Raw genomic sequence first — 13,753 nt, forward strand, 5'->3', positions numbered from 1 at the left:
TCCGAGGGCTGTGGTTACAACACCATGGAGGAATAGGAGTCTGTCTGAGTGTTGTGTTTACAATGTCATGGAGGAATAAGAGGAGTCTGTCCAAGGTTGTGGTTACAATGCCATGGAGGAACAGGAGGAGTCTGTCCAAGGGTTGTGGTTACAACGCCATGGAGGAACAGGAGTCTGTCCGAGTGTTGTGTTTACAATGTCATGGAGGAATAGGAGTAGTCTGTCCGAGGTTGTGGTTACAATGACATGGAGGAACAGGAGTCTGTCCGAGGGTTGTGTTTACAACACCATGGAGGAATAGGAGTCTGTCAGAGGGCTGTGGTTACAATGCCATGAAGGAATAGGAGGAGTCTGTCCAAGGGTTGTGGTTACAACGCCATTGAGGAATAGAAGGAGTCTGTCCGAGGGTTGTGGTTACAATACTATGGAGGAATAGAAGTCTGTCCGAGGGTTGTGGTTACAATGCCACGGAGGAACAGAAGGAGTCTGTCTGAGGGTTGTGTTTACAATGCCATGGAGGAATAGAAGGAGTCTGTCTGAGGGTTGTGATTATAATGACATGGAGGAATAGGAGTCTGTCCGAAGGCTGTGGTTACAACGCCATGGAGGAATAGGAGGAGTCTGTCTGAGGGTTGTGTTTACAATGCCATGGAGGAATAGGAGGAGTCTGTCCGAGGGTTGCAGTTACAATGCCATGGAGGAATAGGAGGAGTCTGTCCAAGGGTTGCGGTTACAATGCCATGGAGGAATAGGAGGAGTCTGTCCGAGGGTTGTGATTACAATGCCGCAGGACTTCATTAGCTTGAGAGAAACAATGGGCATCGCCTATCATTCATGAATATATATTTTTTTCTTTTCATATTCTTGTTAAACCTCATCTGAACATTAAGAAATTTCAAATAGGAATTACTAAATGGGGCTGGTAAGCTCTATTACCAGTGTAAAATTACTTCTGGTGACTGGAATCTATGTTACCAGTAATAGGAGGAGTGTCAAATGCAGGAGGTAAAGGATATTTAAAGCAAAGGCAATCTTCCAGCTTCTGTGGACTGAGTCTTACTTAAAGTGGTACAGTGGACGCTACTGGATAGGCTCTATCCAAACTTGTACCTTGCTATTAGTACACAATTCAGACCATCTCGTTTTAACTTGTATTTTCCTTCTTATACATAAAACCATTTTCAGATGTTGGAAATTCTTCTGCAATAATTTCTTAAACCACTTTAAAAAATTGCATACCTGTCTGCCAGAATTTCTTATCTTCATCGGTCACAAAGGAATAGTTCTGTTTTTGTTGGATCACAATTGTCTTAAGTATTATCAAAAAAATACAATTATGTTTTTTTCTGTTTGCACGTCTTCCATGTTTTTACCGGGCAGAGTATTTTACTCTCTCTGTTTCCACATTTTTTCATGTCATTATCAAACTCATGAAGAATACAACTGGAAGCTGAGCTCTGAAGAGGGATGAATACAGAGGGCTACCAGCACACTGATAGCAGTTCTGGAAGTTGAGCTCTGAAAAGGAATGAATAGATGGCTACCAGCACACTGACAGCAGTTCTGCCATAAACTGCCACACAGCTGGCAAAAAGGGCAAACACAGTTAAATCATAAGATTTAATGAAACATTTAAAAAAAATTCTTTAGAATAAACAATGGGAACAGTGAATTAAGTTTACTATATACAGCCATTAATTTTTTTTTCTTAAAGATACAGGGCCTCACTCTATTGCTCAGGCTGGAATACAGCGGTGCAATCATAGCTCATTGCAGCCTCGAACTCCTGGGCTCAAGCGATCCTCCTGCCTCAGCCTCCCAAGTAGCTGGAACTACAGGCATGCACCACCATGCCCGGCTGCCATTAAATTTAAAATAGGTATAATAATGATATGTAGAAATCCCAATTCAATTATTTTCTATAAATCAAAGGACAATTTATACTTTTAAGGACAAGATCTCTAATTCTAATCTTGCAATAATTAGCTGTTGTTTAAGTTACTGCAGTATACAGATGATGAACTTTCCCACTGTTATATGTTAATAAAAATGTTGAGGTATGTAATCACTCTGAAAATTCCACCCATTATCCTTTTTTCAAAGGAAAACTTTAGGAAGATTACAAATCCTAAGTGACTTGCAGTTCCTTCTCCTTCTCCAAGATGAGGTGGTTGGGTTGCTGATGAAGGTGGCCGGGTTGTTGATGAAGGTGGCCGGGTTGTTGATGAAGGTGGCCGGGTTGCTGATGAAGGTGGCCGGGTTGCTGATGAAGGTGGCCGGGTTGCTGATGAAGGTGGCTGGGTTGCTGATGAGGACAGGCAGCTGTGAAGTTCTGTTTTAAGGTCTGATGGTCATCAACTCTTCTAAGCCAAACTCAGGAATGCCACTTCTGCCATCTGCATAGGCTGGCACTCACTCAAACTTTGTGCTTTGTTCACATGAACATAACATAAAAGGATATCTTGAAGATCCACTTTTCCATTCCTAATGCCATACACACAGAAGAAATCCAGCCAGTAGAGGAAACAGATTGCCTAGCAGAAGCCAGAGGGTGACCACCAGGCTTGAGGAACAGGAGCAAAGATCTAGAGTTGAAAACAAAAAGCTGACTTTCTATAAACATTTTTGGGATAAATCATACCAATTAAATATTGACAGATGAATAGCAGTGATTATTAAAAGGTAAACAAGGACCACCTTGAGAGCTAAATCAAGAGCGAAACCCAGGTATAAAAAAGTTTTTGTTTCTTTTTTAATGGAGGAAACATACATATGGAGGAAGAAATGATGTATCCACTATACCAAGGATAAAAAATGGTATCCAAAAAAAATTGCCTTGGGGTAGTAACCCAGCAAAGCTAAAGATAATACACAGGAAAGTAAATTAATATCTTGGTTATTGTGAGATGGGGTGAAGAACTTTCTTCTTTTATTTTTTCTTTGTACCTTCTAAGTAGGCTGATCATATAATTTATCAACCAAAACTAGCACATTTTGAGAATGCAAGGGAGAGGACTATTAATAATGACGACAGACAGACGGACTGCGAGGACGCAAGGGAGAGGGCTATTAACGACGACAGGCAGACGGACTGCGAGCATGCAAGGGAGAGGACTATTAATAGCGACAACAGGCAGACGGACCGCGAGGATGCGAGGGAGAGGACTATTAATAATGACAACAGGCATATGGATGGTCTCAGCCAGACCAGGACATATGGTCCCGTGTTTCTAAATATCTACCTATCCATTCATATCACCAATCAATCTGACTTGTTTTGAAACAGCAGAAGATTCTACAGATTTGGGGCACTAGAGGTATATTTTAATTCAGCCATGATATGTCCTTATAGGTAAAAACAGTTCTCATAATGGAAACATTTTTATAGCAGTAGGGAGATGAGGCCAACCTGACCTTATTTTAGGATGAGTTGTCCTTTTAAATATTTTAAACAATAAAGATTAGCTTTTATTTATTTATTCATTTTGAGACAGAGTCTCATTCTATTGCCCAGGCTGGAGTGCAGTGGTGTGATCTTGGCTCCGCCTCCTGGGTTCAAGTGATTCTCCTGCCTCAGCCTCCCGAGTAGCTGGGACTACAGGCGCCCACCACCACGCCTGGCTAATTTTTTGTATTTTTTTAGTAGAGACGGGGTTTCACCATGTTAGCTAGAATGGTGTCAACCTCGTGATCCGCCTGCCTCAGCCTCCCAAAGTGCTGGGATTACAGGCGTGAGCCACCGCGCCCAGCCAACACTGCATAAGATTTTTATTGTTCATAATCTGAAATGTCAAACTGCCATAAAAATCTCATAGGTCATTTAAATCAAAACTTTGTGAATTCATGAATTCTGCTTTTCTACTCTCAGCAATGCGTTATCAGCCTCAGTTGGAACACCGTCAATTTCAAGGGGAACGATTCTTCTCAAGGGTGTCTTCTGCATCCCCTCCTGCTTCTAAAGGGTTTAATTGGCATCTGTCTCCTCACAGCTTCAATCTCTTGGTGCCAGTTCCATTCTCTGGAGTCTCAGAACGAGCACACGGTCCTATTCCTCAGTGAACCCCCGGTCTTTGCCAGCCCATGTCTTTGTGTCTCATTTTCCATGTGGGTTATTTGTGCCTCCTTGCATTTTTCTCCTCTTTGTGGGTATGCCAATTCCTTTTTTGAGTATCTTTTCCAGATCTTTCCCTCACTTTCACTTCAGCTGATTATGATATGACTAAAATATATTTAATCACTTTTTGTATTTAATGAGCAGCATTTTGTTTACCCTTAATTTCCAAATGAATGGATACAACGTTCACTTTTTGTGGTCTTTGATGAATAATTTTGTGCAGAGGTTCTTCACCAGAAAGCCTTGCTCTTACTCACAAGTGTCAAGTTGACCTATCTTAGATTTCTAATAATGGTGGGAAGGAGGATTTTCCCATAAAAATGCAATCAGAAGGGAAGAAACTCAACTTGTTTTAGAGCTTCCTTGAAGGGATGCCAACATTTTATAAGAGAAGTTTGCCCCTTTACTTTTCCCTCTTTATTCCAACCATAGAGAGCACTCACCCAGTGGCAGAGCTCGGGTCAAGTTAGTAGCTGGAGGATCTGTTTCTGGAGGACAGAGCTCACAGAAGTCCCAACACGATGGGCAGAGTAGGTTTCCATCATGAATCCAGCCATTCATCTGGATACTGATGGGGAGGACCTGCCCAGCCCGACTACACAAATATGAAGTATCTTGGACCCAAACTTTCAGACCTTGAGGAGAACAAGAAACCTTCAAACAGGAAAAAATATATAAAAATAATAAATATCAGGTCAGTAAGATTCTAAGAGATTTCTCCTTCAACTACAGGAAAATACATTAAAATTTACAAAAAACGTTGGGAATAAAGCACAATTTGCAGTGTGGGCATATCTTTAACCTCATATAAAGAGTTAAGTTGGCCAGGCGCGGTGGCTCACACCTGTAATCCCACACTTCGGGAGGCTGAGGCAGGCAGATCATGAGGTCAAGAGATCGAGACCATCCCGGCCAACATGGTGAAACCCTGTCTCTACTAAAAATACAAAAATTAGCTGGGTGTGGTGGCAGGCACCTGTAGTCCCAGCTACTCAGGAGGCTTAGGCAGGAGAATCACCTGATCCTGGGAGGCAGACATTACAGTGAGCCGAGATCGCGCCACTGCACTCCAGCCTGGCAACAGAGTAAGACTCCGTCTCAAAAAAAAAAGAGGGTTAAGTTATTTAGGTCCTAAAAGAATTATACTCTGTGTGGCAGGAGTTCTTAAACTTTGAATCTAGCACCTTTTAAAGAATCTGATGCAAGCTATGGACACTTTTCCCAAAAATTACAAGGGGGCACACACACAGAGCTTTTACACACACAGAGTTTTTTTCTTTTTTTTTTTTGAGACGGGTCTCACTCTGTTGCCCAGGCTGGAATACAGTGGTGATTTTGGCTCACTGCAGCTTTGACTACCTCGGGCTCAGGTGATCCCCCACCTCAGCCTCCTGAGTAGCTGGGACCACAGGCATGTGCCACTATGCCGGGCTGATTTTTGTATTTTCTTGTAGAAATGGGGTTTGGGTTTTGTCATGTTGCCCAGGCTGGTCTCGAACTTCTAGACTCAAGTTATCCATCCACCCTGGCCTCCCAAAGTGCTGAGATTTCAGGCATGAGCCACTGCACCCAGCCAAAAATTTAACTATTTTTAAAAAACCCTCAAAGTTGTTTTCTACAAAGACTTCACATTCAATTATGCTACTTCCCTTTAAATACTTCTGAAACTTCTCTCTTGGAACTATCTTCAAAGTCAGTGCACGCTTCTGAACCTGTCTGATGGTAGCAAATTTTTACGTGGCAAGTAGATATAATTTTTGGAAATAGCCCAAAGTTGCCCAGAACCAAGTCCAGTAAAGGTAGTTAACTAAACTGGTAAATACAAGGTATGACACAAAATTACTAAGATTGATTTCCTTAGGTGACAAACTACTTATAAATATAATTTCAAAAGAAGAGTTCAAAAGTATATTTGAAGTCATTTTGAAATAACTCTATCATCAGTTAAGTTGAAATATATCACTCTTTTGAAAATTTGTTTTTCACAAAAACAAACAATGAAGTGTGACCTCTTCTATAAGTCTGTCTTTCAGTGATCCACATCAAGTAAACATCAACACAGCTACAGTGCAACGTCATTATTCTTTAAAGTGAGACTTGGTCGAGCACTGTGCTTGGTGCTGAAAAGGATACTAAAAAAGTACATGATACAGTGCCTGCCCTCTAGCAGTTTCCATTGAGGAAAGATGAGTAGGATAAGAATTTTTTTTTTTCAGCTGGGCACCGTGGTTCATGCCTGATTATTAATCCCAGCACTGTGGGACACCAAGGCAGGTGGATCACCTGAGGTCAGGAGTGCGAGACCAGCCTGGCCAACCTAGCGAAACCCCATCTCTACTAAAAACACAAAAATGAGCCAGGCGCTAATTTGGCGCTAAAAATGGTGGGCGCCTGTAGTCCCAGCTACTCAAGTGGCTGAGGCATAAAATCACTTGAACACAGGAGGCAAAGGTTGCAGTGAGCTGAGATCCCATCACTGCACTCCAGCCTGGGTGACAGAGTGAGACTCCATCTCAAAAAAAAAAAAAAAAAAAAAGACAATAAAAATAATAATACTTTTTAAATAAAATACTAACAGTATTTTGAAATTAGAAGAAAAAGCAAAAACTGAATAGTACCAGACTATTTTATGATTAAGAGTCAATAAATGGTAGAAACAAGAACAAATATTAGAAAGTTTCATGGAAGAAAGCATTTGTATGCTAAGGATGTACCCAGGATTTGGATCATGGATCACCGTAGGGCAGATATTACAGGTTGGGAAGCAGAATGCACATGGCTTGGAGATGAGAATTATATGAGAGTGTTGATAGGACAAGAGGAAAACTCCCTTGCTGAAGCTGAAGTATTCTCATTGTGGAATTCTGGGAATTAAGCGTGGGCAGGAGGGTAGATGTACAAGTAGTAGCAGACATAATAGACTCAGGAAAGCTGAGTCAAAATCCAGCAGCAGGAAGAACCAGGAAGAAACTGATTTGCAGAACACAAAGAAGGCTCAGGACCGCCACACCCGCACCCGGTGCCAAGAGGTAAGAGCTACAATTACAAGGATCAGATAAAAGTCCATTTCAGAAGCAGACCCCAGCATTCCTCTTCCTCACCTGGACCACTGTTTGCTCTGAACCCAGCTGATATAGTTTGGGTATTTGTCCACTCCAATCTTCTGCTGAGATGTGATTCCCAGTGCTGGAGGTGGGGCCTAGTGGGAGGTGTTTGCGTCACGGGGACGGATCCCTCATGAATAGCTTGGTGCCCTCCCCACGGGAATAAATTCCCCAGAGATCTGCTTGTTCAAGAGATCGGGACCTCCCTCCTCTCTCGTTCCCTCTCTATGTGATATGTCTGCTCCCATTTTGCATTCTGCCATGATTGTAGGCTTCCTGAAACATCACCAGAAGCCCAGGCCAGCACTAGGCTTCTTGTATTCTGCAGAATCATAGAGATTTATTTTTTGGAAAGGGTAAAACAGAGTTTTTCTGTTCTGGGGGAAACTAAGTACAGGTGAGAACTGGGCTGCCATCATGAAAATAAGGACTCTTAAGTTTACAGGTTAAATATTGAGACTACTTAGCATTTGAAATTGACTTACTTCCTAGAACTCTCACAGCATATAAACTTCAGGTGGGAGACTGGTAGTTTCTGACAAATCTGACCAGTCAAAAGGGAAACCCCTCAAGACACAGATATCAAAGGTTTTGTAAGGAAGGAGCCCTATAGTGAAGACCACAGTCAGCAAGCCCTATGTGTGCTCAGAGCTTCCAAACTGCCTGCCAGCCACTTCTTTTTTCTTTTTTCTTTTTTTTTTTTTTTCCTGTGTAGCTGGGATTACAGGTGCCCACCACCACACCGGGCTAATTTTTGTATTTTTAGTAGATGAGGGGTTTCAACATGTTGGCCAGGCTGCTCTCAAACTCTCGACCTCAAGTGATCCGCCCGTCTCGGCCTCCCAAAGTGCTGGGATTACAGGCGTGAGCCACTGTGCCAGGCCCCAGTCACTTCTTGAATATGAACAGGCTGTTAATGATCACCAAAAATAGAATCAACCCATTAAATTTTGGAATACTGGGGCTTGTGGCAGGTGGGGATGTGGTATGCGAGCTAAAATTAAGAATTTACCAGCTTCCAGAGAAGAAAGAAGAAAGATTCTGGCAATCGAAACTCAGAATGACATTGAGACTTCGGATACAAAGGAAAAATCCTCTCAGAATTCTGATGGAAAATAATTTTCTTTTTTTTTTCCTGCATCCAATCATTCATTAGGAAAATAATTTTCAAAAAGAAAGCTACACCCACTCAAGCTATCGAAGGATGGCAGAACACACCACTCCAAAATATGCTATTTTGGCACAAAGGTTTCCAGCTAAAGGGACTTAAACACAGCAGACCCAACGACACTGTTCTGACCTCCCCCTTTCCTCCTGAAAGCAGGAGATAAAACTCCCACATGAATAATGTCCTTCCTTTTCCAGGAGAAAAGAAACCTTCTTATCACCAATATAGGGAGTCAAAGCCAAAGAATTTGGTACAAACAGACCTTCTTAAAATAATTCTTAGCTTCCTTTAGCCTCTCCATACATTTTACTTTTCCATAACTGTCTCCCTTTGTTCAACGTAGTATAAAAGTATATAGGTTTTACCACTTCTCTGAGTTTTCATTTACTCATGCGGGCTCCTGTGTCATGCAAAACTTAGATTAAATAAATGTGTGTTTTCCTCCTGTTCATCGGGCTTATGTCTACTTCATTCTCAGGCCTAGCTGAAGACCCTGAGGGCAGAGGTGAAGCAGGTGAAGTCCCGCCTTCCCACGCTATCAGCAGGCGTCACAGTAGAACAGTGATGCTTTCAGACATGCAAGTCTCAACGCTGTTCTCTGTCACATACTCCTCAAATCTCCACTAGAAGATATGTTCCATTAAAACTAAAAAGAAATCCAAAAAAGAATACGACACAAAATCCACAAAGTAGGGGATCCAATATGAGAGAGACAGAGGGACCAGAGAACCTCCAGGATGACCCTAACTTGAGATCCCAGCGGGACCTCCAGGATGATCCTGACTCGAGATCCCAAGATGCCAGTTGTGCTGTCAACATAGGATTACATAGTCGAGATGAGCACAGGCCAGAAATGTTCAGAAGAGATTTCCCCAAGATGAAATGGATAGAACACCTCAGGTATCTGGTTGTACTGAAAGGAGATGAGCCCAACTGGGAGAACAGCTTAGAATTAAATTAGTGCTAAATACAAAGAAAACTAATTTCATGAAAAAACAAGATATTAAATCTAGAGAAAATGAAATACTGGGGAGAATAGGGAAGTAATCATTGCGTGCTACCAGGCGCCACGTTTGCATAGTCATGGAAACGTAAACAGTGAACACATGTTGATCCATAATCACCAGTGGAGGAAGGGGAAACAAGAAGTCTATGATGGGGAAATAGGAAGCGAACACAGCAAGAGGAAGAGGTGAACCAACTAAATTCTTATTTTCTAAAGTCAACAGCTAACATCTGAAATTCAAACCTTATGAAAGAATAATATAAGCTTTTTAAAAATAAAAAAGCAGGCCGGGTGCAGTGGCTCGTGCCTGTAATCCCAGCACTTTGGGAGGCTGGGGCAAGTGGATCACTTGAGGTTAGGATTTCGAGACCAGCCTGGCCAACATGGTGAAACTCTGTCTCTACTAAAAAAAAAAAAAAAAAAAAAAAAACTAGCTAGGCATGGTGGCAGGTGCCTATAATCCCAGCTACTTGGGAGGCTGAGGCAGGAGAATCACTTGAACCTGGGAAGCGGAGGTTGCAGTGAGCCGAGGGATTATGCCACCTGCATTCCAGCCTGGGCAACAGAGCAAGACTCCATCTCAAAAAAAGTAATAATAATAAAAAAAATAAGAAAGCAAATAGTAAGTCTCCCCTGACTCCTCCACCCCAACAAAACAACAACTAAGAATTGAAAGTGAAGACTCTGGGAAGAAGTAATAAACGTTAAGGAAGTAATAACAGAGGCTCTAGTTTCTTGTGTGTTTTGTTTGTTTGTTTGTTTTTGAGATGTAGTCTCACTCCATTGCCCAGGCTGGAGTGCAGTGGTGCAATCTCGGCTCACTGCAACCTCCGTCTCCCAGGTTCAAGAGATTCTCATGCCTCGGCCGCCTGAATAGCTGGGATTATAGGCAAGCGGCCACCATGCCTGGCTAATTTTTGTATTTTTAGTAGAGACAAGGTTTCATCATGTTGCCCAGGCTGGTCTAGAACTCCTGACCTCAAGTGTTAGCCTCAGCTACCCAAAGGGCTGGGATTACAGGCATGAGTCACAGCGCCTGGCCTGAGGCCGTCGTTTTTTGGAAGCAGACAACAAATTAGTTTCAAACTATTTGCATGTATAAGTTTGATCAAAACTAAAATTTAAAAAGGATCAATGTGGTCATGGAAGGAAGATGAGAGGAGGAAAATTAGTTAGGAAACTGTGAAGTGATAATGGCTTGAACTATGAAGGTAAATCTAAAATAAAATAGATATAAGAGATTTCAATAGGAGAGTAATCTAAAGACTTAGTCTGTATTGATCCGTCTTTACAGAACAGAGAATAGAAAACAATCATTCTGGTTTCTAATTAGAGAGACTGGGACCAGTGCTGGAAGCAACACAGCTGAAATGCAGAGTTGTTGAGAGAGGGCTCATCAACTGGATTCTGGATGAACGGAATTCAGAGTGATCAAACTGCAACCGAATGTACTTGTGACATCCACAGTCAGTTCAGACACGGGGCTAGAATGATATAAGATGATACTAAGAATGGCTCTTTAATACACACCACAGAACAGTATGTGTAACTTGATACTATTGGTGTAAAAAATGAAACAAAAATATAAATGTGTGCCCGCACAGAGTTCATCTTTACAAGGATACAAGAGACGGGTAATGTTAACTCGTGCCCGCACAGAGTTTATCTTTACAAGGATACAAGAGACGGGTAATGTTAACCCCTCTGAAGGGAGACATGAGTGGCTGAAAGACAGGGCTGGGACAAAGGCTTTTCCTGTACATTCTTTTGCATCTTTTGAATTTTTCACCATGTGAATTGCTGACTTATTTAATAAATATATAAATTACTTAAAAATTTATATTAAAAGGTGCCATCAGCACAAACGGTGATGTGGTAAGGCCCAGGACCTCAGTTTCATCAGGAAAAACATGCTAAGAACACAAAGGGTTGACGTGAAAACACGCGCCTCAAGGTGTCTTTTGTACAGAGAAAATACAGTCCCCTTTGAACTTGCACCTGAAGCATTTCATCCCACTTTTTATTTCACTTATTCTTATTTATGTTCATCACAGCAATTATTTAGCCACAGATAGCCAATCTGTAACTTATAACAAAGCCCATTTCAACAACTCATTATCTTATGGACGCATATCCTACAGGTGTCAAAGCCCACAGAACATAAAACACCCGGAGAGAACCTAATGTGAACATGGACTTCGGACGATGATCTGGGTTCATCGATGGCACCAAAAATACCTCTGTGGTACAGGATGCTGACGGTGTGGGAGGCCGCGTGTGTGTGGAGCAGGGGAATATGGGAACTCTCTGTACCTTCTGCTCAAATTTGCTGTGAACCTAAAATTGTTCTAAAAAATAAAGTCTATTAATAATAATAAAAAATAAACCTCAAAATAACACCAAAAACCCCTCAACAACAACAAAAAACCTAGTCTGGTAGTTCCTAGGAAAGCTGAACACAGAATTGCCATATGATACAGCAATTCTGCTCCCGAGAAGACTGAAAACAGGGAGTCAGACAGATACACGGAAGCCAGTGTTCACTGCAGCAAGATCCCAACAGCCAAGAGGTGGATGCAAACGACCTCAGTGTCCGTCAACTGATTCAAAACGTGACAGATCCATACAATGGAGTGTTATTCAGACATATAAAGGAAAACCGTTCTGATACGTGCCACAGTGTGGATGCGTCCTGACAACGCCATGCTAAGTAAAAGAAGTCAGGTGCAAGAGGACAAATATTGTATGATTCTACTTATAAGGACTACCTAGATTAGGCAAATCTACAGAGAGAACAGAGAATAGAGGCTGTCAGGGCTGGGGGAGGAGGAACAGGGAGGGATTGTTGAGTGAGTACAGAGTTTCAGTTTTTGGGATCATGAAAACCTGTGAGACGCAGAGTGGTGATGTGCACGACAACGTGAATGCATTTAGTGCCACTTAACTGTACAAGTAAAAACAGTTACAGTGGAAATGTTTGTGTTATATCTATTTTGCCACAATTCTAAGAAAACAAAGCTCAGCGATCCCTCCCTTTCTCCTTTCCCCTTCCTCAAAAGTAATTACGTCTAAAGCCGTTAAGTGAGGAAAGGTAGGTGATCTGTATGGAGGGGCAGGGGAGGCGTGTGACCGGGAGGTCACGCAGAGTTGGCCGGGTGAGGAGGGTGATGGGAGTGAGAGAAAGTGGACAGGATGTGGATAGATCAAATGAGTAAACATACTGAGATGACAGGAGCTGGATTTCTCACTGTTGGTGAAGGAAGTACAAATATGAAAAGGTGGAAAACTAAAATAAATCCTTTGGTGTCAGACAAGTTCTCACACCAATGGAATCAAACCAGCCTTACTGATGCGAACTCATGGTTACACACACAGTCACAGGAGAGTGTACTGATACATATACATACATTTCCTGCCTTACTAAGAGGGCCTGATGAACTGGTATTCCCAGTTCCCAACTGCGATTATCAATGGCAATGAACAGTGTAATCAGCACCCAGATCTTAGTCTCTAAACACCACACTTCACTGAAAGTAACTGCAGGTCTTTAGAGAAATGGTTAATTACATGTCAGGGGCAGACAAAAAACAAAGAGAGCTTAGAATATCTTGTGACAGAAAAAAAAGAAATATTCGGCCAAGCATGGTGGCTCATGCTTGTAATCCCAGCACTTTGGGAGACCAAGGCGGGAGGATCAGTTTAAGCCAGAAGTTTGAGACCAGCCTGGACAATTTTTGTACTAAAAATACAAAACTTAACTGGGTGTGGCGGTGCATGCCTGTGATTCCAGCTGTGCAGGAGGCTGAGACACAAGAACCTCTGGAACCCGGGAGGCGGAGCTTGCAGTGAGCCGAGATCGCACCACTGCACTCCAGCCTGGGTGACAGAGTGAGACTCCATCTCAAAAAAAAAAAAAAAAAAAAAAGAGGATTGCTTGGGCCCTGAAGTTCTAATCTAGCCCCAGCGACATAGTGAGACCTCTTCTCTACAAAAAATCAAAAACGTAGTCGGGTGTGTGGTGCACACCCGTAGTCCCAGCTGCTCAGGAGGCTGAGGTGGGGAGGTCGCTTGAGCACAGGAGGTGGAGGATACAGTGAGCCATGACTGCACCAGCACTCCAGCCTAGCTGACAGCAAGACCCTGTCTCAAAAAAGAGAAAAAGAAAAAAAAAATTGTAGTTTGCCCTTTTTGGATTTCTAATTACAAAGGAAAAAATACCCTATTATTAATCAGCAACTGATATATTAATTCTTTTTTCTTTATTTTTTAGAGAAAGGGTCTCACTTTGTTGCCTAGGATGGTCTCGAATTCTGGGCTCAAGCGATCCTCCTGGCTCAGCCTCCCAAAGTGCTGGGATTACA

The 13,753-nt window shown here is 42.2% G+C and overlaps 1 protein-coding gene and 1 pseudogene across 2 annotated transcripts in view; both read right to left on the minus strand.

Annotated features, from left to right (window-relative positions):
- Positions 1 to 13,753, minus strand: part of LOC135969467 (large ribosomal subunit protein eL33 pseudogene) — a 110,418-nt pseudogene that overhangs the window by 27,058 nt on the left and 69,607 nt on the right.
- Positions 1,140 to 13,753, minus strand: part of LMLN (leishmanolysin like peptidase) — a 73,213-nt gene continuing 60,599 nt past the window's right edge. For both annotated transcript variants that reach the window (XM_065539337.2, XM_074030501.1), the window contains 2 exons: positions 4,558 to 4,768; positions 1,140 to 2,585 (listed from right to left, as the gene is read on the minus strand). In XM_065539337.2, the coding sequence (XP_065395409.1) occupies positions 2,485 to 2,585; positions 4,558 to 4,768 (312 nt within the window). In that variant the 3' untranslated portion in view covers positions 1,140 to 2,484. The remainder of the gene's footprint in view (positions 2,586 to 4,557; positions 4,769 to 13,753) is intronic.

The sequence above is a fragment of the Macaca fascicularis genome, chromosome 2, assembly GCF_037993035.2.
Source record: "Macaca fascicularis isolate 582-1 chromosome 2, T2T-MFA8v1.1".
Lineage (NCBI taxonomy): Eukaryota > Metazoa > Chordata > Mammalia > Primates > Cercopithecidae > Macaca > Macaca fascicularis.